Here is a 27,132-nt window from a genome sequence, read left to right on the forward strand (position 1 = left end):
TAGGGCATGTCTGTAGGGCTCGGGCCGAAAAAATTCCTGACTGCGGGTCTTGGCGCCGGAGGAAAAAAAAGTCTCGACCGCAAAGCTCTGTCCCCTAGAGCAAGTTCTCACGATTTTTTGGTTACTTCGAATTTCACCCGCTCTCCGGGAAATTTGTTATTCGCCATGGCTGAAGATGGAATGCTTTTGAATTTCGCCATCAGCGATTCCGTGATCAAGCCGGAGGCCAAGTTCAAAGGAGGGACATGGCGGGACCGGCTCTCAGCGAAAAAGCGCGCTCAGCACCGACCCCAGCCTGGGGATGGCAGCAAACAGAACAACGAATCGAAGAACCCGAATAAAATCGCGATCCCCGGGACAAGGCCGACAAAGCGACAAAAAACTACTGAATCTCGCGAGTTCCCAGACAGTGGCGATCACGACCGACGGTCGCGGTCGCAGCAACATCCCCGCCACTTTGTGTCGTCTCTCTTTACCAGCAATCCCGAATCGCAACACACTGAGGAACCCAAGAATGATGAGCCGATGGAGGATGCGAAACCGACCAATGCTCCCCTGATTGACGGGATTGATACGTTTACGAACCTGGGCTTGTCACCGAACTTGGCTGCGCACCTGCTCACCAAATTGGAACTGAAGGCACCGACAGCGATCCAGAAAGCCTCGATCACACAACTGTTGAAAGAGCAAAGCGATGCCTTTATTCAGGCCGAGACTGGATCAGGCAAGACATTGGCCTACCTTCTCCCGCTAGTAGACCGGATCATGGCTCTCTCAAAAGCAACGAAAGAGGCGGGTGTGCACCGTGACAGCGGATTATTTGCAATTGTTCTGGCTCCAACCCGTGAGTTGTGCAAGCAGATCTCCGTTGTGCTGGAGAATCTTCTCCGGTGCGCGAACTGGCTCGTCGGTGGTACAGTCATTGGTGGAGAGAAGAAAAAGTCAGAAAAAGCACGTCTGAGGAAAGGATTGAATATCCTTGTGGCCACCCCGGGTCGCTTGGTGGATCATTTAGACAACACACAGGTGCTAGATGTCAGCAACGTTCGATGGCTAGTTTTGGATGAAGGTGATCGCTTGATGGATATGGGTTTTGAGGAGGAACTGCAAGGCATTGTGAAGAAGCTTGACGCGAGACAACGACCGAGCCGGGTTCCCGGTGTGCCAACACGGAGGACGACAATCCTGTGTTCCGCTACATTGAAGATGAATGTGCAACGTCTGGGAGAGATCAGTCTGCAGGACGCAGTGCATATCAAAGCAGACCCCGAAGATGAGGACGAGCAGACTCGAAATGCGAACAAGGACGAAGAGGAATCGTTCCGTGTCCCTGCTCAGCTGAAACAGTCCTACGCGGTTGTGGCAGCTAAATTGCGTCTGGTCTCGTTGACTGCCTACCTCAAACGGACATTCCTTCGCAAGGGCTCTGTGATGAAAGCCATCGTCTTCGTCTCCTGCGCAGACGAGGTTGATTTCCTCTTCGAAGTCTTGTCAAGGAAGCATGGCGAAAGAGGACAAAAGAAAAACGACGACGACGAAGACGATGAAGAGAACGATGATGAGAAGAAAGAGAAAGAGCAGGAACGCGAACAACTATCACCACACGGCACTATCGCTCCTGGAAATGCCTTTGCGAACCCTGCGAACCCTGTTGCTCTCCACAGACTCCATGGTTCCCTGCCCCAGCACGTCCGAACTGCCACCCTCAACTCGTTCTCTAAAAGCAAGGATGCCTCGGTCATGGTCTGTACTGACGTGGCTTCCCGCGGTCTGGATCTGCCCAACGTCGACTTAGTCATTGAGTATGACCCTGCTTTCAGCGCCGATGACCATACCCACCGAATTGGCCGTACCGCACGTCTGGGGCGTGACGGACGTGCTGTGATCTTCCTTCAGCCTGGTTCCGAAGAGAAATACGTTGAGATCCTCAAGCGTGGCTATCGCGATGGTGGAAAGGCTCTCACCCGCACAGATGCCACTGAGATCCTGAAGCGTGGCTTTGGTGGAAACACCGAAGCTAGCTCTAAGAACTGGGAAGAGAAGACTACGGACTGGCAGATGGACGTTGAACGATGGGCTTTGGATAACCCAGAGTATCTGGAGATGGCACGCCGTGCATTCCAATCGCACATTCGGGCATACGCAACTCACATCGCTGCAGAGCGAAGCATGTTTAACATCAAAGAGCTTCATCTGGGCCATCTTGCAAAGAGCTTCGCCCTACGCGATCGACCCGGAAAGATCAATGTTCCCGGTCTGCGTCCTGGTAAGGAGGAGACAAAGAAAGATTTCAAGGCCGATCGCGGTGGTGCTTTGGGCAGGAAGAGGAAGGCTGATGGTGCTGCGGGCGATACTATGTCGAGTACCGACGATGCTACCCGCGAAGCCGCCCGCGAAGCCTCCCGCAAAATGAGGGCCAAGGTGAAGGAGCACATGAGTGCCGTCAACGAGTTTAACCTGGCTTAGGTCTATTTAAATTTCCTCTTTTCTTTTTTGTCTCTGGGCGATGCATGATTGTACAAGAGCATTAGCATTTGTTTCAATAGATATCCCATAATGAAATCTTTCCATCCTTGGATCCAGCCGCTAGCCAGTGAGTTTGTTGTACTTTTTGGTATCGTTGATGGTGCACAGTCGCGAGCGACCTCTCCGGCGCTTCTCCTCTGCTCGTTTCTTGAGTTGATTCCTGACTACTCGAATCTTTGACCTCATCTGTATCAGGAGTTGGCTGGAAAATTGGATTCGTTACCCCAAACGCAACAGCGTAGCACCCTTCCTTATGCCATCTAAGCACAGCTAGCTCCTTCATTGTTTTGCCAGAATACACCCTGACCCTGCTGTCCCAACCAGCAGTCGCGAACACCTTTCCGTCGCTTCGAATGCGAAGCCCCTGCTGCCCAGAATGTTTCGTGTTAATTGTTTTCAATGCCTTGTCTTCTGTATAGTTCGCAGCAGAGGTATACCCCTCAAAGCCGGGGCGAGGAATCGGGTGTTTGATGAGCAAGGCATCAGCGGAAGATGAGATGAAATAATTGTGTGAGGGAGAGACATCGAGGGATAGAACTGGTTGGGTATGAGGACGACTGGCGTAGAGCTTATTCCACTTCCAGGGATTTGAACTGATGTTGGTGAGCTCGAAGGTGGCTGGACTGAGAGGGCCCTTATGCATGAAAACCATGACATGCCCGTCTTCGAAGGCAGAAGCAACGAAGACATCTCCGGATGGTGATACAAAAAGACTGACGGCCATCAGCATTCCGGTTTTAACTGATGGATCTGATTTTATGGTAGTAAGCCGGCGCTCAGATGGGAGGTGGAAGATGTCAATTCCTCCTGAGTCGATAGCATTGGGTACAGCGAAAAGAACATCCTGGCGTGTTGTATCTGGCTCCTTCCGAACGCCTCCTAAAGATGTGCCCCCAGCCACATCTATGAAGGCCATTGAAAAGGCGCAGAAATTGAGCGCGTTGACAGGTAGAGAGTGAAGCAGCCACGGCTGAGTCCTTTTTTCCGGAATGGCAGAGCTAGCCATGTCAACTGGGAGTGTCTTGTCGAGGAACGTTTCATCTTCTACTCGAAGCTTCCAGACACAGAGTTTGTGGTCGCGACCATGTCTTCCTGCAGGTTAGCACATGGCGTCACAAATCCAAGCGCTTCCAAGACCTTACGTATAAATCTCTGATATTTGTGGACCAACAGTGAAGCCCTTCACTTCCAGCACAGCGCCCTCATGTGCCTTCCATACCGTGATTGGTCGTTTAGTGACCAGATCCCAGATGACTACCCAGCCATCCGCATCCCCGGAAACAAGTCGCAGGTTCTGCGCAAAGACGTTCAATGCATGTATTGGGGCAGCATGTCCCCGTAAAATATAGACTGGAGTCGCCGACGACTGCTGGGTCTGACCAGATGTATTAGCCATTCCCGGTGACTTTGCCTTTGGATGAATGTTGGATGTTGTGTTGGGCAGGGCGCCCGGCTGATATGAATCAGAGTCGATGGATCGCAAGTACTTGTCAGCGGTCGCGGGAAGAAAGGTCCGCCCGTCCCGCCCTTTAGCACCATAACGAGAGTGCGCGGTTGGATAAACATGATGATTTCTTGTGCCACAGAAGTCTTGGACTGGATTTATGAAATTTAGTTGCTAGGTAGGGAATTAATGACAGAGCTACAGACGAATTTTTTTAATTTGAAACCCCTCACGTGAAACTACGAACTTTCCATTAACAGGGACATTTCATGTCAAATTCACCCTCTTTGACAAAGATTTAAATTATATCAAAATTCTTCAAGGGTGAATGATCTTGTTCATGGGCTCCTGCCGACTGCATGTCAGCATGAATAGCATGCCCTCACTAGAGAAGTCGTGATCATATTACTCTTTGTACTGACCACGGGATACTTTAGCGACGAAGCCATCGAGCGCGGGAAACATGAGAAATATAATCTGAGAAATGTAAGGGCGTCTCGCTTGAAAAACGATCTGAAGTCTTTCTTTACGATCTGGGCTGCATTTTCCTAACATCTTTAGTTGAAATCAAAGTCATCCTAATACTCCATTTACTCAAACGACGGTCGTGCTAGCTCTCTGGCGCCCCGATGCTGGTTGTTCGGTTCTCATGCTCCGAACTGGACTGCCAAGATATATTGTGGGCATCACCAACAGCTACCAAGGCAACATTGAAATATGATTATGGAGTTTAAAAAGGATAGTTAAAAAATGTTCTCATGAGAAATTCACGTTGATTGGGCTTCAATAGATATTTATGGCTCACCCCCACAGGGCTACGGTGAATTCGAGTAGAGAAAAACACGAGAGTCAGCATGATGAACCCCGTGACCACTTACTCCCGGGCGGCCAGAAACCCATGCCCCCAACGAGTCATATTGCCATTCTCCCACTCCACATTTCAGAAAAAATCAAATTTTAAAAATAATAGCTGGACTCACGGGGAATCGAACCCCGGACCACTCCTAGTCTCATTTATACATGCGAAAGGAGTATTATACCACTAAACCATAAGCCCTGCTTGTGATGAATGGAACATGAACAAAAAGAATTGAGTAGAGAGACTTTTCTTCTTTTTTGATTAAATTTCCCTCGATACAGACTCAAGAGGCAATAGAGCGCCAGGAACATTATTCAAGCACCTAACTGGTGAAATAATGATTATGTTCAAACTATACAATCTCGAATCGAAATTCAGAATGGACTGAATCAAGAGGCGAGTTTTGGAAGAGAAACCACCCGGTAGTCATACAAATTGAAAACGACCTATATTTAGTGAAATGAAACGTATTAGTAGTCCTCAAGGACTATGCTTAAGAACTATATGCTCTGCCTTTTGATAAAATAATTCTATAAGCTAAAATGAGAGAACTAGACAGGAACGCACCACTATTACATCTGAAGCACGCCAAAGCTGTCTAGATCAGAACACAAGATAAAAATTTAAGCTTCGTTGCAGACTATTCTCGATTGCCTGCTATGATTATTGCCATTGTGATAACCTAAGTAGAGTTGCAATTCTCCTAGTGTGACTGCACAACTTCGTCGTTTTCCCCCATACGAATAGCGATAGCGGTGGACTCATCCAAGTCCTCGACTGGTAGGTTAAGCAAGCAATTGTGAAGCTCACGGCGGGATTGGTAGTCGCCATCTCGGGTAGGAAAGAACATGCGACTGTAGGCCATCTTCGGAAATGCTCCAAAATTACCCTGCTTCACAGCGTCGTGACCATCCTTCCAGCGCTGCTCTGCAGACTCACGACTGATGGTCCAGTCTGCATTGGAAGTACCCGTAACACGCTTGACACTTTCAAACATATCACGCTGGCTCAGTCGGAAACTTGAGATGTAAATGGAGCTATTCGCAAATTGCGATACCGTGGGCGACTTGTCCATATCATCTTCAGGAAGTTCTTTGAGACTCAGAAGGCTAGCAATGGCTCTGCCACACTGAGGCCAGGTACTTGTGTTGATGGCCACATTTCCGTCATCAAATTGTATGAACGAGCGCTTTTTGAAATCGAAACCATACCGATCGGGTCCCCCCGCTAGGCTGAATTCGTACCAGAAGTTACAGACCAAAAAGATATAAGAAGTAGCGTCAAAGGGTTCAAACTCAGCCAGAATGCTGTCACGACTGGAACTGAGCATGCTATCATCACATAGAGAGTCATTGGCGTCGTCATGGCCGAACCAGTTGGGCAGAACATATGGCACACCGGCCTTGCCTGCCGCACGTACGAGCTTGTTGACAGTACCTCTCGGAGCAGTCACTGACATTGTGATGAGCAAGGCCTGCTGTCCCCGTACGGCTTCAACCAGTGCAGTGTCATCCTCGCCGCTATAATCGACATGGATAACATTGATACCATCTGGGAGTTTGCTAGTGCTGTCTGGGCGCGTGATAGCCGTCACTATATGTTTTCCAGTTTTGAGAAGAGGCTCAGTGAGGTGCTTCCCTACTTTGCCCCCTGCCTGTATTGCTCCATAGGTATAAGTTGTGACATCATGCGCGGTTATGAACAGACTGACATACCCCGACAATGGCCACTTTTTGGATTCGATTCAAAAACCCCTTGGGCTGATCCTTCGCATACTTCGTCATTTTGGTTCTTATTGAGTAAGGACAAAAACTTGAGTAATGATTATTGCTGTTTGGGAAGACCTGTTGGGTGATGTGAGAGCTGTGGTTATGACAACCCCGAGTTCGCCCACGATTAGACGTCGATGAATTTCCCGTAAAATGTAAAAGAGGGCAAAGTGATCGCGTTTTATGCTATGTAATAAGTCACAGCCTTATTGAGCCCTCGTAGTGGACATATCGGTCTTAGTACGCGCTGTCGGGGTTAATCGCTAACTCCGGAGTTGGCCATCGCTCCAAGTACACAAAAGGATTGACTCAAAGCAAAATCGCGTCAACAGCACTTCAGTCCCAAAGCAGTGGCTGGCTCAAAGATTATAGGCTGAACTAAGCAGTCTCTGTGCCCGGTTGACATGCTAGTCAGGATTGAACGCTCGACTCTAAAACGGGGTTTATTCTGCTATAGCTCATTTCGTATCAGGGTATAGAGATACAAAAGATTCGAGTTCATCGAACAAAGACAACACCATTCCACCGGAATGATTCAAAACAATGGGTTCTTAATTATCGACCCGTCAGAGGAGATAAGGCCCGTATAAGTGATGATCCAGGACATGATGATGAGGCACAACATAATGCTCCTGGTACGGATGGTTTTCCATCGAGAAGTCCCCCACATCCAAAAGTGGATTCGACAGTCCAGGTTGGAACTCTGGGCCCTTGGGAATCGGTGAAGCTAGGTCTAGCCCATAATGGTGATTGTGCATTTGGGTAGGGTCCACAGTTTCAAGGTGCGGAACGGACCAGCCCCAGATTCGCTTGAGCTCATCCTTGATCGGCTCAGCGCGCCAGCTTGTATCTTTCACAATAGCGTCAAATAATCCCAGAGTCTCCTTTTGCGCATCCTCGCTGTCCAAACACTCCGCGGCAATGGCGAGACAGCGGATTGAAACATTGATAACACCCCTGTCTTTTGTGTTTGCGACAATACCACAAATGTCACGGGCATGTGATTGTTGCATTTTGCGATGAAATTCACCTAGCAATGGGTGGGCCTTGCCTAGCAATAAGCAAGCTGTGTGGTAAAATAGTTGTGAGACGATCGCGGTCCGCTTGTGGAGCCTGAAAAAATGGAGTATCAGCTCGGCATCGAGATATATTTTTTATAGAGAAAAACGTTGACGCTTACCAAATTGTTGGGAATGCGGACCGGGGCTCAGTCTGCCATTGTGGCACAATACCAAGAGGTTTCAATGATCTTGGAGCATTTTCGAACCACTGTTCACACAGGGAATCGCAGTGGCTCCACTCCAGGAAGGCATCACTCAGTTCATTGGCATGATCCATAGAGCCATCCAACGACTGAAGTGACTGTGTAGCAATGCGGAAATTGGCAACTTTGGCACATATGTAGATGATCCGGTGTAGCCAGAGGTCTTCAGCCTTCCCGAAAGGATGCGCCTGATGCTGATGCTGACGCATATCCATATCAACTCCCCACGTATCGGGATTCCAGGACAACATCCACTTGTAGTGTAGAGAGCTCAATAGTTCCATACCTACACTGATCCAAAAGGATGCCCCCCAAGACCGGGTGTTTTAGCTGTCCAGCCACATTCACGAATCAGAGCTCTTGAACCTGCAATGTGATTCGCTGCTGGTGTTTGCTGCGGAGCCATGATCTCGTAAATGCTGAGAGCCAGCGCGGCCGTAGTGCATAGAACGGAATCACGATTCGGGTCTTGCATGGCATTCATTAGATCCCGAGTGGCTGAATCATAGTAATGTGCAGCTTTTGCCTTCTCAAATGAGGAGTTCACAAGCGAAAGATGTCGTGCGCCACATGCTAAAAAGGCCTGTAGTAACAACGGCTCATCGATGGCATGTAAAGGTAGGATTTGCGAGAACTAAATCCGAGTCAGGTTCTGTCAAGGCGTTCATTTAAATAGGGCTCTCTTTGCTCTTACATATTGCATGGAATCTAGCGAGTCCATCCAAAGCCCAACCTCATCAGCGAAAACTTGCAAAAGATAAACCTGCTCGGGATCGCTTAAAGATGATGGGTTATACTGTTTCATCGCTAGTTTATGCGCAAAACGAGACGTTCCGTGGGGTAGTAATTCGTCGCCCGGCATGAGATGAGGCCCATGATGCCAGCTATCTTGCCCAACAAGAAAGTCTGCAGCCACGGCATGGGAAAAGTCAAAGGCAGATGGATCGAATGAGTGGGTCACCGATTGAAAAAGGCTCGTTAGCTGGTCTGATCCCATGAGATTGAACGCTTCGTGTTGTAATTGTCTTCTCTCCTCGACAGGGCTGTCCGGTTGTGGCGGGGGGTATCTCTCGAACCCCCCAACATACTCTGATGCGATGAAGCGCGAGTCATCTCGAAAAGTCACCTTTGCACCTCGCGGTCGAGCGATGATATGCGGAGGCGCAACGGTTTGTATGTCGATGAAGTTCAGCCGAATGCCTCGTCTGCATACCCTATCCGACTTGCGACAATTTAGGCACCGCCCCAAGGCCTCGTCACATTTCAAGTGCCGTTCGCGACAGGTCAAGCATCCAGTGCGAACCCGTTTGGCCTTGGTATCTGCTATTTCCGAGGACTTTTTCCGGTTTGCGCTGGATTGGCGCGGTGAATTGCGCTTCTGGCCCTTTGCCGTTGTAGGTTTCGGGTTCGCCTTGGGTGTTTGCGAGAGCGACTTGGCCTGAGATCGAGTTTTGAGATTCATCTCGTTTTCTTGAAGCAGACTTTCGCTCGTCAATATAGTCCCACACACTCATTCCCCTGTATCTAGTCTCCGGCGCCGATGGGAGCAATCGGCTTCCGAGCCGAGCCGGGGTTTCCGTATACGCAAAATCTCCTTGCTGAATTTCCTCGAATGGCCATGTTCGTGTGTAGCACTTGAGGGTCCTTTTGGGATCAAAGAGACGTATTCCCAAGCTCATAAAAGGGTTGAAGGGGGCTCGTGGAATTTGCGACCGCGGGGATTGGTTCGTTTTTCGCCGGGCGGGCAGAGCACAGAGGCTGGTGAGGGGCGGGCAGGGAGAGCAGGCGGGATCTGCTGCACAATGAGGTCAGCCAATGGCACGTCAGCCCTAGAAAAGCCAACTTACCAGCCCATTGCCTGGTGGCTGTACTCGAAATGGATCTGACTGGAGTTACTCTGGGGCGGTGGTTGTCGGAGAAAGTCCAGAGATCGCCTGTGGATCAAAACGCGGAGTCCGCGAGGAAGAGATGTGGGTCCGCGGCAACGTGAAGAGTATTCAATAGTAAACCCAAGGCGCTAGTGAGTCAATCTTGCTGGGAATACTGGTTGCAAGGGCAACCGGTACTATAGATTTACATCCCTGTAGTGAATTTCTGCAAGGACAATGGTCCTCGACAAGTGACCCAGTATAGTTGCAGTCAGAAATTCTAGTACCTAATTTATCCACATCTAATGCGTCATCTTGTGAGATGTATGGGATGTAGTCAACCCGTATTGATCTTTTACGCCTTGCTTCCTAACCTAGGCAAACGAAGTCGCGAGTGCAGGATTAACATGATAACGGCCCAAATAGCCGCGGAAAGAAAGGTGACCCGGAGAGCAAAGGCATATGCTCCAACGACTGTCTTATCATCAGCACTTCAACATGGAAAGCGGGCAGGCAACGAAGTCAACCGGTGAACAAACCTTGTTGTTGATGGAATGGGTCCAACTCAGCAATGGCGCGGATGGACCGGCGGACAAGAATGATGATTTGCTCTTTCTCTGAGCCTGTCACCTTGTGTTCAAGCTCGTAGAGCAGGGTATTTTGGAAGATCCAGCTGCTAATGGCCACGCCCAGCACGGAGCCCAGATTGCGAGCCAAACCAAGGGTAGTGGTTGCGATGGCCTGGTCATCTTGCTCACTGGTGGCTAAAATCGACACCATCAAGCTCGGGAACGCAAACCCTTGGCCAAGACTGGAGAAAGAGACACAGATCATGGCGAGAGCATCGGGAGTGGTGATACCCATCGAAGCCGCGGCACACCCTCCTACAATCATGCAGATCCCGCCAAGTATGATTGTCGGCTTCATACGTTTCGACCAGGTGATCAGAAATCCGGTGCCGACGCTTGAAACAGTCACGGCGATTGATGCGGCCACGAGACGTAAGCCAGAGGCAGTGGGACTGGCAAGCTTAACTGCTTGAAAGTACAGGGGCGCATTGAACATCATGGTGTTGACAGAGATCGATCCAAAGAAGTTGCCAAATATGATGCTGGCTCGAGGTTCCTTCGAAAGTAGCTCCACTGGAAGCACAGCGCGTGGCACATTGCGCTCATATCGAACAAGAAGAATACCCAAGACAAAAGCTGCAACCAAGGAACATATGACGAGGGGATGACTCCAGGGGAAAACGTTTCCACCGAGGTTCAAACCCATAATCAACGCGGTGACTGCTAGGACGAGGAAAAACGAGCCGGTCAAGTCGATGCTGCGGATCAATTGCGAGACCGTCTGGCGCTCCGTCCCTACCAACTTGATCCCAAGATCGGCTGGAACGGTAAAGGCCGAAGCGACGAGATAGACAAATATGAACGGCAGCTGGATGAGAAATGCACCCCGCCAGCCAATTCGGTCACAGAGGAACCCGCCAAAGGCAAGCCCGGTACAGCTACCAATTCCTAAGCAAAGATTGATATAGGATTGGTAGACGCCCCGATACTCGAGGCGCACCAGGTCACTAGAGATGATCTGGCCCATAGAGAAGACCCCGCCAGCCCCCATTCCACAGAAAGCCCTGGCGGCGATGAAACTGCCGATGCTTTGAGCCAGACCGCACCATGCTGTGGTCACAAAAAACATAGAAATCGAGAACAGGTAGACGGGTTTACGACCAAAGGCATCGGAGATGCGCCCGAAAAGGGGCAGGAATGCCGTGGACGTGAGGAGAAAGGCGGTTGATAGCCACGATGCCGAATTCGCAGCATGGAAATATGATGTGATCACTGGGTGACTGGACGCCATTAATGTGGAGTCGAAGAACCCGATCACATAACCGAGCATGATGCCCGAGAAAATCACCCAAAATCGGGTTGGGGATACATTGATGAATTGTGCCGCGTAACCCGTCTCCTTATGTGGAATCGAAGGAGTATCAGCAATAGACCCATTGTCTCTTTCCGTCGAGCCAGCGGAGGGCAATTGAATCAGGTTCGGCTCAATGTCCAGGCTTGGTTGAGCGGAACTGACTTGGGTCAGGACCGGGAAAATATTCTCGTTGTCCGCTTCGAGGCTAGATGATTCTGTTCCAATATCGCCCGTGTGACTGAGCACGCTGCGATAATATGTGGTTTGGTGGGTAGAGGCGTCGCGTAGCAGCGGAGTAGCCTCGGAAGGGTGGGAAGCAGACATGCTTCTCCTCGCCTCGGCGGCCATAGTGAGAGTCACAGAGCTGCTGGATTGGCGCGTTGTGCAGAGATAGGGACGCGTTAACCCCCCCCCCTATGGAATTGGTATTTCTATTCCATTCCTCAGCCGCAATTTTCTCTTATCTTCTCCTCGTGCGATTGCTGTTCTCGTCTGGCGGCAAATGAGCGAGCACCAACCTTTGTCTGACTGGCCGCAACGCCCCACCCAGGCAGCAAGCGATGGCAGGTCAGACCGCCCCGCAGTTCAAGGACCGGGCTGTCAGGGTTCATCTAGATGTAGATGCAGGCCGACCACCGCGCTAGGGGGAAGGATCTCGGCAATGCGTAAGTGGCAAAGCCAGACCCGGCAAGGCGATAAGATAGGAGGGATAACCCATCGCCCGAGACACCGGCTGCTTTCGCCTCTTCCATCCAGCATGCTGCAATTGGCGATTTGCAACTTGCGAACGACCTACTGCATGCATCTGCACCTCGGCACTATCCTCCTCCCCATCTGATAGCACCGCAAGGTCTCGAACTAGGCCGCCGGGACCATGCGCCCTCCGCTTCGGATCGCCGTCTTGGAATGTGACACCCCGCTTCCCAACACCAATTGCCGTTACAACGGATATGGAGGCGTCTTCACTGCTCTTCTTACAGCGAGTGCGAAGGCGCTCAATCACCTCGACCGGCTCGGCCCGGAGACAGGCCTTCAAATATCAAAATGGGACATCGTGAGCGGAACGGAATACCCCAAGCTGGAGGATATTGATGCCGTGCTCCTCACTGGCTCAAGTGAGTGTGCCGGTTGGATCTCGCGGCCATAATAAACGCCGAATGCTGACGAAACACAATGTGCAAGAACATAACTCATTTGAAGATGTGCCATGGATCAACCGCCTTGTGGAATTCACCCAGTCAGTCCTGGCGCAGGACCGCGTCCGCCTGCTCGGAATCTGCTTCGGACACCAGATCGTGGGCCGCGCGCTGGGCGTGAAGGTGGGACGAAGTAATCAAGGCTGGGAGATCGCGGTTTGTGGAATGGACTTGACCGAGAAGGGAAAGGAGCTATTTGGGCTGGACAGGATCGTACGTTCATTGCATGGTCGCATTGCGGGAACGTGGACTCCAAGCTAACTGCATGTCAATCACCGCACAGCGCATCCAGCAAATGCATCAAGATATCGTCTTCGACTGCCCTCCGGGTGTCGCCCTTCTTGGTTCCTCGCCCCGCTGTGCCGTTCAGGGCATGTACTCCCCTGGCCGCTTTATCACCGTCCAAGGCCATCCAGAATTTACTCAAGAGATCGAGACCGAAATCATCCAGACTCGAACCAAGGCGGGTGTCTTCAGTGAGGACCAAGCACTGGAGGCACTGAGCAGGACAGGTAATGAGCACGATGGGGTTTCCATCGGGGCGACATTCCTCAAGTTTCTACGGGAGGATTAATTAGGGATAATTTGTTTGATTTTGCATAGGGCCTGGGCATGGAGTGTGCACCGCAGCTCTCAATAATTTCAACTTGTACTAAGACAGCTCGAGAGGGAAGAGGCGATATCAATTCACAACTAGACGCCGATACCATCTGTATATACAGGCGGTGATACAGGCGATAATCTCACCGCTTCAATAGAAATCAATGATTTGCCATGCTATCGGGCAGGAGTAGGAAATGATATGGTTTTAGTTACACGGTCTGCATAGCCCAATTGGTTTTGCTGGGCACAGCGGTGTGACGGGAGGTGCATCGAACTATAAAATTAGGCTGAAATAGCACACTTCCCTTATGGCATGTTTGCCTCGGAGCTTACACAAAAGTCTAGGACACGTAGAAGTCATGCGGGAGCAATACAGCCACCATATGGTGGAAATAAAATTAGCTAGGTATCGTCAGGTGGAAGGTAGCAAGCGTACTTGCGCAGCAAAACCGCTCCGGCACCAAACACCAGCAAAATCATCTAAGCTAAAAAGACACTCCCTGTCCTCGCCATAGATGCATGTCGTGAGCCCATTGAGTGCACCAGGCACCTCCTTCGATGCAAGTAATTCAAAACGCCTCTCCCAGCCAACCTGGCTGTGTGATCCATGTGGACAATGCACACGTACAGCCAAGGAACATATTCCAATATGCCAGATGCTTCACACCAACGCCATCACCATGCAAGAGCTGATCGCTGCAAATAAAGATAGAAAACTAGGGGGCGCATGAAAAAATAAATCGAGTAAACAGGCGACAATTGAACGGAATCCCCCTTTAAGCCGACCGAGGCTTCGAAAGGCGGCCGCTGCGACGAGGGCCCCTTTTGGCGGCCTCCTCCGATTGTTCTGGAATAGCGACCTCCTGGTCCTCCAGGACGGCGTGTGCCTTTTCTGCCTTTTCAGCATCTGCTTTCATCCGTAAATTTAGCGAAACGAGCTCGTTCTGGTCGTCTCGAAAGGAGATACCAACGCCTAAGGTAAGGTTGGAGACCATCCGCTTCCTTGGTCGGCCTCGTCGAACAGCTGGACGTGGATCCTCAGAGTCGTCGCTGTCGTCCGCAGAACGCTTGCTGCCAGTGCTGAAGGGAGACGACTCCCGCGATACCTGGAGACTGGGTTTGAAGTTGGGACCTGGGCCCAACGTTTTCTCTGTGGGTTCGTTGTTTTCGCCGAGGAGAGCAGCGAATGCTCGGTCAATGTCACCGCGACATTTCTGCAGCATGTCCACGATGGTGTCGCGGTCATATCGACCACCAAGGCCATCTTGAATGGATTGGATGTCCCAGGGAGGAAAAACGTCGACAGCCAGGCCGGTATCTTTCAGAGCAGGGTCATAGGTAGTATAGCAGGCGTCGGCGGTGGAATTGATGTTTTTGAGGTTGTCGGTGTCTGTAGTTGATGCGGTGGTGTCCGTCGTGTCGAGAACCTGATCTTTCGAGTCAGGGAGAATGCACACCTTGGGATCTGCATCGGTCCCTTTTGACAGTATGGGAGACCGGTCCAGGGTTTGTGGCCTAGCAAAGAGCCCTTGGTGGTGGTCATCTAATACCCGCACCGAAGAATAATGTTTAAAGTCCTGTGTTGATTAGCTATAGTTCACCATCGCAAGAAATGCATGAGCATACGTGAAAAGCAACGTGGATCACATCTCGGTGTTCATCATGCGAGGCATTGACGTCTCGGAATGCCTGAACACCATCTGTGGTGTAGACATTGATGTCGACGCGGTAGACTTGACAAAATGCCTGCAGGTGCTCGGCATTTCCCCATTCGCCGTTCTTACGAGTTGCAGCCACCATTTCTTCGAACCGACGCTCTTTGTCCTCCTCTGAAGGAGCTGCTACATCGGCAGAACGCGTAGCATACGCGGAGACGGCGGCTCGCTTGGGACGACGGCGCTCGCCGCCCTCAGCAACGATGAATTGCATAAAATACTCCTTATTATTGGCTATGTGGCGTGCGAGAAGTTGGCGAATCTCGTCACCATGCTGGAAGTTGCCATACAGTTGATCGGAGAGAGAATAGTAGAGACAATTGCCTGTAGGGACGCGTCAGAATGAGGAAAGTCGAGGTAGTACAGCTTGCTTATCCGAGTGACAAGCCGAAACAAATCAAATTAGAGGTCCGGCTTACCATCTCCTTCTGTTGGCAGAGCAAAAAGGCCGCGTTCCGTTAGACAAGACATCGCCAAACACTTGTGGTCAAGAGCTCTGTTTTGACGCCTGTCTTCAGAGTCCACTCGCTGATCCAGCAGCGAGGACTGGTCAATTGCCACCGGAGGAGAGTGGCTTTCTAGTACATCCGGGATTGGGGTGGTGGAGTCGAGGTGTTGGTGTTGTTGGTGACCCGTAAGTATGGGCACAATTCTGCCACCGTGTGTGAGGGTGGACATGGTGAGGAAGGGAGCCCTGCTCGGGTCGAGTGCGTCATTTATGTTTTGTGTATGAGATGTGAATATCCAAAAGTGGTTGACTAGGGAATTCTGAAAGGCAGAAGCCTCGAAATCGCGAAGAAACAACCCGCAGAGTGAAGCAGCCCTGCGGGTGCGATGAATTGAAAAAGGAATTCAAGCATCCGCCCAGAGTTGAGTGCCGAGTCGGGGGCGGTGAAGCCGTGCCTCTGTGATGATTGGGTCACACGTGAGGCGTTGCTACTATGACATCGGAGACTAGCCAGACAAAGAAGCTCTTTTCACTTCTCAATGGCACTGATTCCCATTGTGAGAGACTTGCAGAATAAAATAGGCTCTGATCACCATCCATTCACTCGTAATCATCAGACTTCATCCGGTTGTGCGATCGGTTTGAAGATGTGATTCATTCACTGCTAGGGATACAGTGGACCCGCTAATGGAGACCGCGGGACTTTACGGAGAAAAGCCCTTGCTGAGCGAGCCAAGGCAGGGGGGCAAGAAAAGAGTTTCAGAGTGAAAATTGCATCTTCCTGAATTTAAGAAGAATTAATATTTTATAGCCATTAGTGGATAACTGCTACTTTACTCAAGGTCGAAAGTTGTGTGTCCTCTGGCCTGAATGTGCGGAGTTGTATTGGAGCTTTGTTTTGGCCAAGTTTCCCTCCGCGTCCCCACTTGGAAAATTTGGCGCGTTATCCGTTTTCAATAGCTGTAATTGGCTTGCCTCCACACCGCCTCATCAGCCGCCACCGGAATGAGCAACACAGTTACATCGATCATACAGTCCCTAAGGAAGTCCTCGAACAACCCTTCGAGTAATTTCCTAGGTTGAGGGGACTTGACTAAATATTAGCTCTACAAGATGGACAATAGGGTAAGCTAATGAGGAGTCATTTGTAGGTTGTAACAGCATAGGGTATATTAACAGAAACATTCGGTTTTGTGCGGTGAGCTTTATAGGAGTATATCGAAGGCCCTCGATTGCGCATAGGAATTACTGCACCTCTTGTTGGTGTTGGTTTACTGTCAATCTACTTCTATAGGCCTGTGAAAGCGGATCAATGACTGTGTGCGTTGACCTGCACAGTGTGGCTGTATTTTACCCCAACTCTCTCCTCCTCTTATCAATGATTGTGCGTTGATTGTGCGCGCTGACCTGCACAGTGTGGCTGTGTTTTACCCCAACTCTCTCCATTCCTCTTATCATATGTGATAACGGCTGCGGAGGCTATCTGCTCTCTCCTCACCCCGCCCGCTACCTGCTTATTTCTTGCTATTTGAGCCTCTGATTCCTACTGTTTTTGTTTGGCGTGAATTCTCTGTTAACTAAATTACTTTGTTCTGCGGCCAAATTCAGCCAATAATGCCCTATAATATAGTTGTTCTGGGGTAAGAATCATCCACCAAAGCTGCCGAGGCAAAGCAGGGATTGAAGTCTCTTGATGTCGAACTCACGCATTCCAGGGCCGGTGTCTCAGGCCTGACCACTGCCTACCTGCTCTCGCAAGACCCCGATAACAAGATCACTGTGCTCGCTAAGCACATGCCGGGTGACTATGATATCGAATATGCGTCCCCATGGGCAGGAGCCAACTACATGCCGTATGATCGGGTTCCATATACCTTCACCTAATGCCCAGCTAACTGCTCCGTCTTTATCAGAGTTGGCAAGCAAGGTAGCAACCACCAGGCGTGGGAACGAGACACTTGGCCAGCGCTGAAGAAGATTACCGAGAAATACCCCGAAGCGGGAATTCACTTCCTCGGTGTGTTTCCTATATCTCGTATGACACATATAGACACTCTCTAACAAGGTCCAGACGCTCTCATCTACAACCGGAAAAAGGACCAGGAAAAAGCCACTGGTAACTGGTTTTCAGAATTGGTGCGGCCGAACCCCTGGTACAAGGATGTGGTGCCCAACGTATGTTCAACCAAAGACGTTCTCTATGAGGACCCATGCTAACAAAGGGACACTAGTTTATGGGCCTCCCGAAAAGTCAACTGGGTCCTGACATTGATAACGGCCAAAAGTTCACATCTGTCTGCATCAATACTGCTGTCTATTTACCGTGGCTAGTTGGCCAGTGCACCAAGAACGGTGCGGTTTTCAAAAGGGCCGTATTCAAGCATATTGCCGACGCTGCGTATGCACATCACTCAGGACAAAAGGCGGATGTGGTTGTGAACTGCACGGGACTTTCATCGAAGTTCCTTGGCGGAGTCCTTGATGAGAAACTCCTCCCCGCTCGGGGCCAGATTGTCGTCGTCCGCAATGACCCCGGTCCGATGGTATCTATCTCCGGAACCGACGATGGCGAAGACGAGGCACTGTACATGATGACTCGTGCGGCAGGTGAGATCAGGTCAAATCATGGAATTTTTGTGGGAAACGCCCAAGCTCACGTATATTAGGTGGGGGCACGATTCTCGGCGGCTCTTACCAGAAGCATAACTGGGACGCACTGCCGGATCCAAACCTTGCTAATCGAATTATGAAACGTGCGGTCGCGATCGCACCACAGCTTGTTAAAGAGGGCCAGGGCATCGAGGGCCTTGATATTATCCGGCACAGCGTTGGCCTGCGGCCTTTGCGAGAAGGTGGCCCTCGGATTGAGAAGGACCTGATAGACGGAGTCACAGTTGTTCATAACTACGGACATGGTGGCTTTGGATACCAGGCCTCATTTGGATGTTCGGAAATGGCGATTTCTCTGGTTAAGGAGGCGCTGCAGAACAAGACCCGGGCTAAGCTTTAAACAACTATGATGACGACAACTCCCGCGATGTGCTTCACATCACTGGTAGCATAATGCATGTTATTCTGTATAAACAACGTATCTATACTTATTCATTACTAGAATGCTCATGAAATCGTGTAGATAAACGAGATTGTATGATTCACGGGCAATGTAAGTGTAAGATTGACGTCAGCATGACTTCAAAACCCTCCTTACCTATAGACTCGCTGTCGACTGGGCCTTAATTCATCACTAGAGATCATTTCATTCAGCCGTAAATTGATGGTTTCAACCTTTCAATAATAGCTAGGAGACACGATGCCCGAACGCCGCGAGCACGATTTCGATGCCCAGGTTGATACAGTCACCCACGCTTACGGCAGCCTCCCATTATCCGGAACGCCGATTGGTGAAATTGGAGGAATGAAGTCTACTCCAGATACTGTCCTCGCTATGGTGATAGACGCAATGGTCAAATCAAGGCCTATATCCCACCAATTGGCTCAATCCACAATCTGTGGGCTCATCAATAACGATTACCACAAAATCGAGAAGCTATCGGGAACTACATGGGAAGAGCGAACGGATCTACTGAGACAAGTTGGGTATAATCGGTATCGAGAGCAGTGTGCCACCAACCTGGGTAACCTGTCCGAATTTGTTCTGAATAATTATGGTATAAAGCCCCTGTATCAACAAAGCCCATATGGGAACCGGCCGAAGTGCTGACGAGCAATTCCATAGATGGGGATCTTAACAACCTGTTAGAAACTGCCCATGGAGACCGCGAGGAGATTCGGGCTTTGGTGAAGGAGATTAAAGGAGTGGGTGATCTGGGAGTGGAATTGTTTCTCGACAATGTTCAGAGCGTCTGGCCTTCGGTTGCACCATTCGTCGATTCCCGGAGCCTTCGCACGGCCGAGGAACTCGGCATGGGAAGCGATGTGCATGCAATTTATAGCAAACTCCAGAAGGATCCCGTGGCAATGAGCAAGTTTGTCAACGGGCTCTCGGAAATCCGACTGGAGAAAAAACAGCCCGAACTTGAGGAGATGTGAGAGGACAAAGTTCTTGTATAAATTCAGATTAACCTGAAAGAGGAATGCACAAAGGTAAATTTCATGGTCAGAGAATATCAAAAGATCAATGTTCCGCGGATATATACAGTTCTGTTCATCGGCTACCTAAGGTGTAATATCAATCAGTGTCTCTCGAAGATATCTTGGCTTGGCACGCCCCCCTCATCTCAACTTTACAGGGTTAGCGCCAGCCTTCCGCCCCAGCACATGTTATCACGTGACATATCAGCGGCGTCGCTGTGTCGTCCAAATGGCTGCTGAATCAGCTACCAGGCTTGGCAGACCCGCTGCTTGCGACAGCGCAGCAGCTGTCGCTCGCGCTCCGCGCTTTCATTTCCCTCCATCAGCCTAGCCCCCGTTCTGCCTTCGATCCAAGCCTTCTCACGAGCGCATTCTTTCTTGGCTTTTCAGTGTGATATTCAGGCATCTTGCGCGGCGCTCCCTCACACACCCCGTCCTCCATCCAACAACCGCCAGGTACGGACTACAGCCTCCAGGCTCCCGCCCCCCGGATCTCGAACCCACAGCTGCTGCTCTTGACGGTCAGGACCATTGACGGGCAGCTGCAAAAGGTTCTTCCCGAAAATGCCGGAGACACTAACAAGAAAACTAGTGAAATCAAGAACCGCTCGATTCCACTCTCCTACCCCCGCTCTCCTGTTATCCGTTCCCTAGCGACCGGGACATCTCCATCGACCTCGAGACTCTGAATATCGCTTGAACTTAAGTGGAAACCACGCCAACCATCATCAAAATGGACTTCTCCAACATCTTGTATGTCATTACTGTTGCCCGGCACAGTTGATGGGACTGCACTAACACATGTGTCCAGTCGACTCGTCAACATCGCGGTGGGTGTGATCATGGTGCTAGGCGGCATCAGCCAGTTCTTCCCGCCCTCCATGAGTTCCATCATCGTGGGCGCCTACGTAATTGTGTTCGGTCTGGGTAAGAACCGCGGTTTCATTTTGGGCTTCATGTGTCTGTGATCAGTTACTTACGCTACTTTCCAGTTGTTGCCGGTCTTGAGTTCCTCCCCAACGTCCCCGACCACGCCTATCGCTACGCTTCGTTCCTCTTCTCGTTCCTGGGCCGTGGTATTTGTAAGTCACTCGATTTGAGCCTTGAATTTTGGGGTGCATGGCGCATTGTTGCATAGACGCATGCTGATTTCCATCCCAGTCTACATATTCGTCGGCTGCATTCTGCTGCACGACCACGTACTGCGCCAGATCGCCGCCTCGATTGTCGGCATCACCGGTATCTCCTACCTGGTCCTCGAGTTCATCCCGTCCATCGAGCCTCCTTCCAACATGCGCGAGTCCGACCAGGGCTGGGGCGCCGAGCAGGTCTAAATCTGGACCTGGATCTGATTTGGTCTTATTGATCTGATTGGTAGCGCCCCGCTCTGCGTGGCGCAAGAGCATGGCAGAATTGTTGGACTCGGGTGTGATGGAAGAGATGGCAATACGCTTACCGAACAGCTTCGTGATGCACGGTCAGCGCAGGCTTTTCTCTTCTCGCAATGCTATATACACGGAACATAAGGGCTACGGACGTGCAAGAGATTTGGCTCTGAGTTGAATGGAGGAGCGTGCCCTGGTGCCTTGGCAGTGGAGGGGTTCACCTCACCACTGAAGACCCGCACGTCATAGCAAGGAGATGAGGTTTTTTTCTCTCCTCTCCTCTTTTGCTATATATTTTCCCATTTTTTGATTTCATTTTCTTTTTTGATACCTGTGGATGAGAATTCATGGACGGAATCTGTACTATATAGTATGTCTCTTTGGGAGATTAGACCCGACCGGACCCGGCCATTTCGGACCGAAATGTGTTTTTGAACGGAGATTTCTCAGTCTGTGATTGACTGCTATGGAGTAGAGTAATTAAAGTGATAGTCAGAAAAGTCCGACGGTTACGACGATCTCCCTAAGTAGAAACAAGGGTGTTTGGCAGCAAGGATATAGTCAGATAGTTCTAGTTTCTACTGGGGGGAGGGGGCCTTTTTTATCGAGGAAGGAATATTGTCCTCCGTATGTGTTGTGTACAGTAATCTGTAGTGACATTCCCTCGGCCCGTGACGGGCTGGACTGTTGGTAACGTTATTAGTATTAGTAACAGCGTGGCCTCGCAGGCCCGTTCACCGGATGGAGCCCGCCACTGCCGACGGCCAACGAGCGACGACTGATTGCTGCTGACCTTGCCCGGTTTGCCCTCTCCACCAATCAGCCCGCCTGCAAAGCCGCTTGCCTGCGCAAAGGCCCGCCCACGCCTCCTCTGGGAAGGTGGTTTCCCACTGATTCTGTCCCCTAAACTTCATCAGGTGGTGGACCCCCGTTGCGATCTGGGGAGAATAAGTAAAATTCGATCGAAATCAGAGATTTCCGGCACTCCCAATATGACAGACCTATCAGAGAAAGCAATAGCCATGAATAGAGAGCGTGTTGGGCAGCGCAGTGAGCCAAAGATTAGATGAGATAGCGATGCTCGGCAGTGCGATTAGGCCGATAGATTGATAGCCTCGTCGATCCGCCTTCGTAGATCGATAAAGCCAAACGCCCCGTAACCTCTTCGTTGCGTGCTCGATAAGCATCGCTTCGCTCGTCTTTTCCCTTCCTTTCTTCTGCTGCAACTCCTGCTAGACGCCGACATTCTGGTTTAGCGCATCACCTCATACCACGCCATCTGCCCTCCTCATTCCTCGGCTCCTCTTCCCTCTTATCTCCCTCCCGCTCTCCTCCTTTTCCTCTCCCCCAAGGCACTGTGATCATCATCCTGCAGGCCTTAGTGAACTCGGCTTCAATCCCCGTCCCGCTTGGCTTCCTGCGGCCAGTGTCTCTGAACAGGTTTCCTCGCAGCCGCTAAGTCAGACTGGGGTGCTTCACTGTCAGCTGGCGCAACCGCCCATCACCTGACCGTCCCAGGCTACTGGGTCGCCACACTCTTTTGATATCTTCCTGCGTGGCGGTTTCTAAGAACAACCTTCTGTACGCCTTGCCCGATTCCGGTGAACCAGGCCGCTGTTCCTGCTGCTGCCATCCCCTCACCCCCGTGGGACTGGTCCTGTTTCATCTTCCACCCCTTTGACACCACCTGCCTTCTTTTCCCGACCTGCAGTTGTCTCTTCCGGCTTGCCGCTGTCCAACAGGCCCTGACCGACATTTGACCCTTTCGTCGCGTGGTTGATACGGCGAATTCGGCGTTCGACTGCGGTGCGACATCGCCCTCACATCGCACCCAGCATCCTCCCTCTTCTCCTCGCTTCCGCCGTTTCGTTCCTGGAAGCTTTCTCCTCCGCAATCGGGCTATACTTTTGAATCTCCCCACGCCGGCCTCTTCCTTTTCTCCCATCCTTTTTGCTGGTTCGAAGCCTCGCCAACTGGACCCTGGCCCCGAATACGCGGTGGTAATGTTAGCGTCCATTTCACAAATGGAAACGGTACGCTCTTTTTCCCGGGACCCCAGCGCTCCTATGAGGCATCCTTCGGCGGAAGATTTGGACGCCGCGCAGCAGCTGATCTCGTCTGCGCAGGCGGGTCGCGAACATCTAGCACAATATGGGGATGGCCCTGGGATTAAAGCATCGGGGAGTCCGCCTCCAAATCATGGACTGGCCTCCTCCGTGTCTGGTCAGCTCCTCGATGAACGATCGAACGGACCCCGGGATAAGACATCCCCCAAGGCCCAGAAAGATACCTCATTCCTAGGGCACTCGTGCAGGTGAGCTTGTTCTCTTTTCATCTTTTCCAACAACCCCCCCAATCTGGACTCTCAATATTGACAATGCTCAGTAATTGTGGGACACAGCACACTCCGCTCTGGCGCCGCTCGCCAACGGGTGCCATGATCTGCAATGCCTGCGGACTCTACCTGAAAGCTCGCAATGTCGCTCGCCCCACGAAACGAAATCGGATGCAACAAGGTTCGGATGGTGTTGATAAACCGAACGCGCCTGCTCCTTCTATGAACGACTCGCATGGTGCATCGGAAGGAGGCTGCAAGGGCTCCTGCCCAGGAGGTGGAAGTTGCAACGGTACCGGTGGCGCGGAGGGATGCGATGGCTGCCCGGCCTACAACAACCGCATCTACAAGGCTGCGACCCGTGGCCCTGCGCCCGTTGTTCATGGCTCATGGGGCCGGACTTCTGCCCCTGACTTAGACCCAGCACCTCCACCTCAAGAAGCTGAGACGTTGGCTAAAACCACTCCTTCCGATGGGGTCTCTACTCTAGTTGCCTGCCAAAATTGCGGGACAACGGTCACGCCGCTGTGGCGGCGGGATGAGCATGGGCACCCGATTTGCAATGCTTGTGGTGTGTATTTTTCGATCTGCTCTTCGATCTATCCTAGATTTCCGTTTATTGACCGCAAGCAGGATTGTATTTCAAGCTCCACGGTTGCTATCGTCCCACCACCATGAAAAAGTCCATCATCAAGCGGCGCAAACGTGTTGTTCCCGCTCTACGTGACCAGTCTCCCACTGCTGCCACACACTCATCCAACGGATCATCGGCCTCTCCCGAAGCATCTCCCGCACCCTTAGCCCACCCCCACGATGAGCATTATCGATACATGAGCAACGAGCCCATGGATGCACCGCGACAAACTCCCTTCGCACCGCCACCAGTGGACTTTACGGGCTACCATGTCAGCTCCGCTCCCTTGCAGCATCATCACCTTCCCAAGCTCATTGAACCAGAGCGATTGGGCCATTCGCCGGTATCTCAGTACGGACGACGATCTGCATCTCCAAACTCCCTTGGTATTCCCAAGAAACGCACACTCGCAGAAACCGCGGCGGAAGCCCTTCCTATTCCCACTACTCTGGAATCTGGATCTAATCAGCTGCCGCCAATCATGACTTCGGCCAATCCTTCGCCTCCAGGTCGCCTGAGCTCGATTTCTTCCATTCTGAATCACGCCGGTTCGCGCAGTGATTCGCATATGGGCCGACCTCAGTCCCTCCAACCTCCCATGCAGTCTGTTCCACCCCAATCGCAGCACCTTCCCAGCATCTCCTCATTCTCGGACCCTGCACCCGACCGTCGCGCCCAACTGGAACGGGAAACCGAGCAAATGCGCGAAGCGCTGCGAGCCAAGGAGCGGGAGCTGGCCGCGATGGGCCGATAATCCTATTCCCTTCCTTTTCAACAAAACAAAAAACGAGTCCAAGTTATGACGAATGTAATGAGATTCAAACTACAAATATTTCCGGTCTTTTTCGCGGTGGAGAGGTTCCCTCCGCATTGATACACGGCGCAAATACTCGGAGATTTGCGCATGATACCACAGACTACTTTCCTGGGATGTTGCATCCCTGACTATTACTGTTTCCCACTTCCTCATCAAAAAATAGTTCGCGGAGATGAACTGTATTCTACAATGGAATTGCTTCTTCTTAATGGCCTTACTCTTTCCGTCGTATCTCTTCCCCCTAGATACCGATTTGAACCTTGAGTGTTGAATTTCATGCAAAGCTCCTCGGCCCGGGCCGAAGAATTCGATGTCATCATGACCTCGCATTCCTCCATCCTGCCTGTCGTCGATTGAGGCTGCATCCTGGTCTCTAGTCTCAACAATAATACAAACCCCCTCACAATGACAGCGCCCAAGTCCTTCACCCTGAGCTTTCTCGGCGACGTCATGCTCGGCCGTCTCCTCGACCAACTTTTCCCACAGCACGTCACAAACGACCGCGATCAGCCAATCGCCGACACCTTCATCAAGTCGTACCCATCCATCCTCGCAAACGGAAATTACACACCCTCTTCGCCATGGGGCTCAGCCATCTCTCTCCTCCGAGCCTCAGACCTATGCCTCATCAACCTCGAGACATCGGTGACAACGACATCAGTGCCCTGGCCCGACAAGGTGTTCAACTACCGCATGCATCCTGCTAATCTCGCGCCGATCTTGCATGCCGCACATGTGGATTACGCCAGCCTTGCTAATAACCACACGCTGGACTTTGGAACGGACGGGCTTGTTGAAACGGTCTGGAGCCTACGCGAGGCAGGCGTTGCGTTTGCAGGCGCAGGCGAGACTACAGATCAAGCATATAAACCTGCCGTGTTATGGCTACCGAGACAAGTGCAACAGATCCGATCGAAACGTGTGGATGGGGAGAAGAAAATTCCATCACAGGAAGCGAAAAGTGCCGCAGATGAAGAAGGTTATCCAGTGCATGTATACTCGGCGGCAGATCACCCGAGAGATTGGAGTGTGGTCCCGACGTTCCATCTGATTGATTACTCGCCGGTTACACGGGCGCGTCTGAGAACGCTGCTCTTGTCTGGTGGAATGAGTAACCATCCTGGCGAGAGGGAAACGTCCTCTGATCCCGAATATGAGGACGAGAGCGATATATACCATCACCGGGAGCACCATCATCACCACTTTCCTAGCTCACCGAACCCCCCGCCAGCGCTGAAAATCTTCTCTATCCATTGGGGGCCTAACTACAGATGGCACCCGGCGGGGCAACTAAGATCTCTAGCGCATTTCCTGATCGATGAATGTGAGGTAGATATTGTGCATGGGCACTCGTCGCACCATGTACAGGGTGTGGAAGTCTACCATGGGAAGATAATAATATACGGATGTGGTGATTTCGTGGATGACTATGCGCTAAACGAGGAGTATCGGAATGATCTTGGGGCCGTGTGGAGGGTTATTGCGCGGGAAAATGGCGAAAGTGGAACGGATACTCGGAATATAACCGCGGGAAAGAAGCTTGTGCTTGATCGGTTGGAAATATTTCCCACGCGAGTTGACAAATTCAGGGCTATGCTGCTTGATAAGAGTGATGTGGATCACTCTTGGGTTAGCAGGAGGATAAAGAATCTTAGCTTGGATTTGGGGACGTCTGTACGCGAAGTCTCTGGGGAGCAGGGCCAGCTTATTATTGATTGTGATCAGTAGTCTAGTTATTCACGGAACCAGAGCGAGAAAAGTGGAGGCAATTTTATTGGGTGTACAAAAGACACAAACTATCAAATTAATTACACAAAAGGGCGGGCGTCAGACTATCCGGGAAGCTAGGTCAGGCAGCTGCAGCGAAGGCTACTGCGAGTGGACACAAAAGAGAGGGCAGTGGCGGCAAAAATAAGGGCTGTCGGAACGGCCTCGCGCGATAAGCGCTCAAGAACGCAGCAATAAAAATTTCGGAAGACGAGACTTACTATGAGGCCGCCAGAGGCTACAGTCTGCACTCCTCCAATTCTACCGCAGAATCTGCATCTACGGGGCGGAGTAAACGTAAAGTGCCATGGAGGCCGTTCTGGACGCAGGACAACACCGCCTAGTGATTGTTTCTGAAGGGTAAAAAATAGACAGAAAGATTCCTTAGACATTTTTGCACATAACTGTGATGTCTAATAATATTTTGAATGGTTGTGTTGAATACAGGATGTGAATTTAAATTTTGGGTTATTGATCGGAAAATCGG

The 27,132-nt window shown here is 51.1% G+C and overlaps 12 protein-coding genes across 12 annotated transcripts; 7 read left to right on the forward strand and 5 right to left on the reverse strand.

Annotated features, from left to right (window-relative positions):
* Nucleotides 1–165: 165 nt before the first annotated feature.
* Nucleotides 166–2,466, forward strand: dbp7 (putative ATP-dependent RNA helicase; the record flags this gene model as incomplete). The annotated part of the gene is made up of 1 exon (XM_056689004.1): nucleotides 166–2,466. The coding sequence occupies one exon, from the start codon at nucleotides 166–168 to the stop codon at nucleotides 2,464–2,466; it is 2,301 nt and encodes a 766-aa protein (XP_056541433.1).
* Nucleotides 2,467–2,539: 73 nt separating this feature from the next.
* Nucleotides 2,540–3,922, reverse strand: N7482_006880 (WD40 repeat domain-containing protein; the record flags this gene model as incomplete). Its single annotated transcript, XM_056689005.1, has 2 exons — nucleotides 2,540–3,614; nucleotides 3,669–3,922. The coding sequence occupies 2 exons, from the start codon at nucleotides 3,920–3,922 to the stop codon at nucleotides 2,540–2,542; spliced, it is 1,329 nt and encodes a 442-aa protein (XP_056541434.1).
* A 1,610-nt stretch (nucleotides 3,923–5,532) lies between these two features.
* On the reverse strand, nucleotides 5,533–6,613 carry N7482_006881 (NAD(P)-binding protein; the record flags this gene model as incomplete). Its single annotated transcript, XM_056689006.1, has 2 exons — nucleotides 5,533–6,483; nucleotides 6,545–6,613. The coding sequence occupies 2 exons, from the start codon at nucleotides 6,611–6,613 to the stop codon at nucleotides 5,533–5,535; spliced, it is 1,020 nt and encodes a 339-aa protein (XP_056541435.1).
* A 551-nt stretch (nucleotides 6,614–7,164) lies between these two features.
* On the reverse strand, nucleotides 7,165–9,324 carry N7482_006882 (Zn(II)2Cys6 transcription factor; the record flags this gene model as incomplete). Its single annotated transcript, XM_056689007.1, has 4 exons — nucleotides 7,165–7,711; nucleotides 7,779–8,148; nucleotides 8,211–8,496; nucleotides 8,557–9,324. The coding sequence occupies 4 exons, from the start codon at nucleotides 9,322–9,324 to the stop codon at nucleotides 7,165–7,167; spliced, it is 1,971 nt and encodes a 656-aa protein (XP_056541436.1).
* A 761-nt stretch (nucleotides 9,325–10,085) lies between these two features.
* On the reverse strand, nucleotides 10,086–12,001 carry N7482_006883 (putative MFS multidrug transporter; the record flags this gene model as incomplete). The annotated part of the gene is made up of 2 exons (XM_056689008.1): nucleotides 10,086–10,204; nucleotides 10,270–12,001. 2 exons carry the CDS (start codon nucleotides 11,999–12,001, stop codon nucleotides 10,086–10,088), a joined length of 1,851 nt encoding a protein of 616 aa, XP_056541437.1.
* Nucleotides 12,002–12,527: 526 nt separating this feature from the next.
* N7482_006884 (type 1 glutamine amidotransferase) lies at nucleotides 12,528–13,423 on the forward strand (the record flags this gene model as incomplete). The annotated part of the gene is made up of 3 exons (XM_056689009.1): nucleotides 12,528–12,768; nucleotides 12,836–13,062; nucleotides 13,133–13,423. The coding sequence occupies 3 exons, from the start codon at nucleotides 12,528–12,530 to the stop codon at nucleotides 13,421–13,423; spliced, it is 759 nt and encodes a 252-aa protein (XP_056541438.1).
* An 805-nt stretch (nucleotides 13,424–14,228) lies between these two features.
* N7482_006885 (OTU domain-containing protein) lies at nucleotides 14,229–15,845 on the reverse strand (the record flags this gene model as incomplete). Its single annotated transcript, XM_056689010.1, has 3 exons — nucleotides 14,229–15,029; nucleotides 15,079–15,491; nucleotides 15,587–15,845. 3 exons carry the CDS (start codon nucleotides 15,843–15,845, stop codon nucleotides 14,229–14,231), a joined length of 1,473 nt encoding a protein of 490 aa, XP_056541439.1.
* A 1,384-nt stretch (nucleotides 15,846–17,229) lies between these two features.
* N7482_006886 (FAD-dependent oxidoreductase) lies at nucleotides 17,230–18,625 on the forward strand (the record flags this gene model as incomplete). The annotated part of the gene is made up of 6 exons (XM_056689011.1): nucleotides 17,230–17,255; nucleotides 17,331–17,468; nucleotides 17,529–17,632; nucleotides 17,687–17,790; nucleotides 17,847–18,222; nucleotides 18,282–18,625. The coding sequence occupies 6 exons, from the start codon at nucleotides 17,230–17,232 to the stop codon at nucleotides 18,623–18,625; spliced, it is 1,092 nt and encodes a 363-aa protein (XP_056541440.1).
* Nucleotides 18,626–18,925: 300 nt separating this feature from the next.
* Nucleotides 18,926–19,665, forward strand: N7482_006887 (uncharacterized protein; the record flags this gene model as incomplete). The annotated part of the gene is made up of 2 exons (XM_056689012.1): nucleotides 18,926–19,283; nucleotides 19,352–19,665. 2 exons carry the CDS (start codon nucleotides 18,926–18,928, stop codon nucleotides 19,663–19,665), a joined length of 672 nt encoding a protein of 223 aa, XP_056541441.1.
* Nucleotides 19,666–20,440: 775 nt separating this feature from the next.
* Nucleotides 20,441–21,041, forward strand: N7482_006888 (TVP15 family protein; the record flags this gene model as incomplete). Its single annotated transcript, XM_056689013.1, has 4 exons — nucleotides 20,441–20,460; nucleotides 20,519–20,634; nucleotides 20,700–20,789; nucleotides 20,869–21,041. The coding sequence occupies 4 exons, from the start codon at nucleotides 20,441–20,443 to the stop codon at nucleotides 21,039–21,041; spliced, it is 399 nt and encodes a 132-aa protein (XP_056541442.1).
* Nucleotides 21,042–23,116: 2,075 nt separating this feature from the next.
* sreA (siderophore transcription factor SreA) lies at nucleotides 23,117–24,815 on the forward strand (the record flags this gene model as incomplete). Its single annotated transcript, XM_056689014.1, has 3 exons — nucleotides 23,117–23,406; nucleotides 23,478–23,998; nucleotides 24,061–24,815. The coding sequence occupies 3 exons, from the start codon at nucleotides 23,117–23,119 to the stop codon at nucleotides 24,813–24,815; spliced, it is 1,566 nt and encodes a 521-aa protein (XP_056541443.1).
* Nucleotides 24,816–25,283: 468 nt separating this feature from the next.
* Nucleotides 25,284–26,606, forward strand: N7482_006890 (CapA family protein; the record flags this gene model as incomplete). The annotated part of the gene is made up of 1 exon (XM_056689015.1): nucleotides 25,284–26,606. The coding sequence occupies one exon, from the start codon at nucleotides 25,284–25,286 to the stop codon at nucleotides 26,604–26,606; it is 1,323 nt and encodes a 440-aa protein (XP_056541444.1).
* Between the last annotated feature and the right edge of the window lie 526 nt (nucleotides 26,607–27,132).

This window comes from Penicillium canariense (genome assembly GCF_028826845.1).
Source record: "Penicillium canariense strain IBT 26290 chromosome Unknown utg000004l_segment0_segment0, whole genome shotgun sequence".
Taxonomy (NCBI): Eukaryota; Fungi; Ascomycota; class Eurotiomycetes; order Eurotiales; family Aspergillaceae; genus Penicillium; species Penicillium canariense.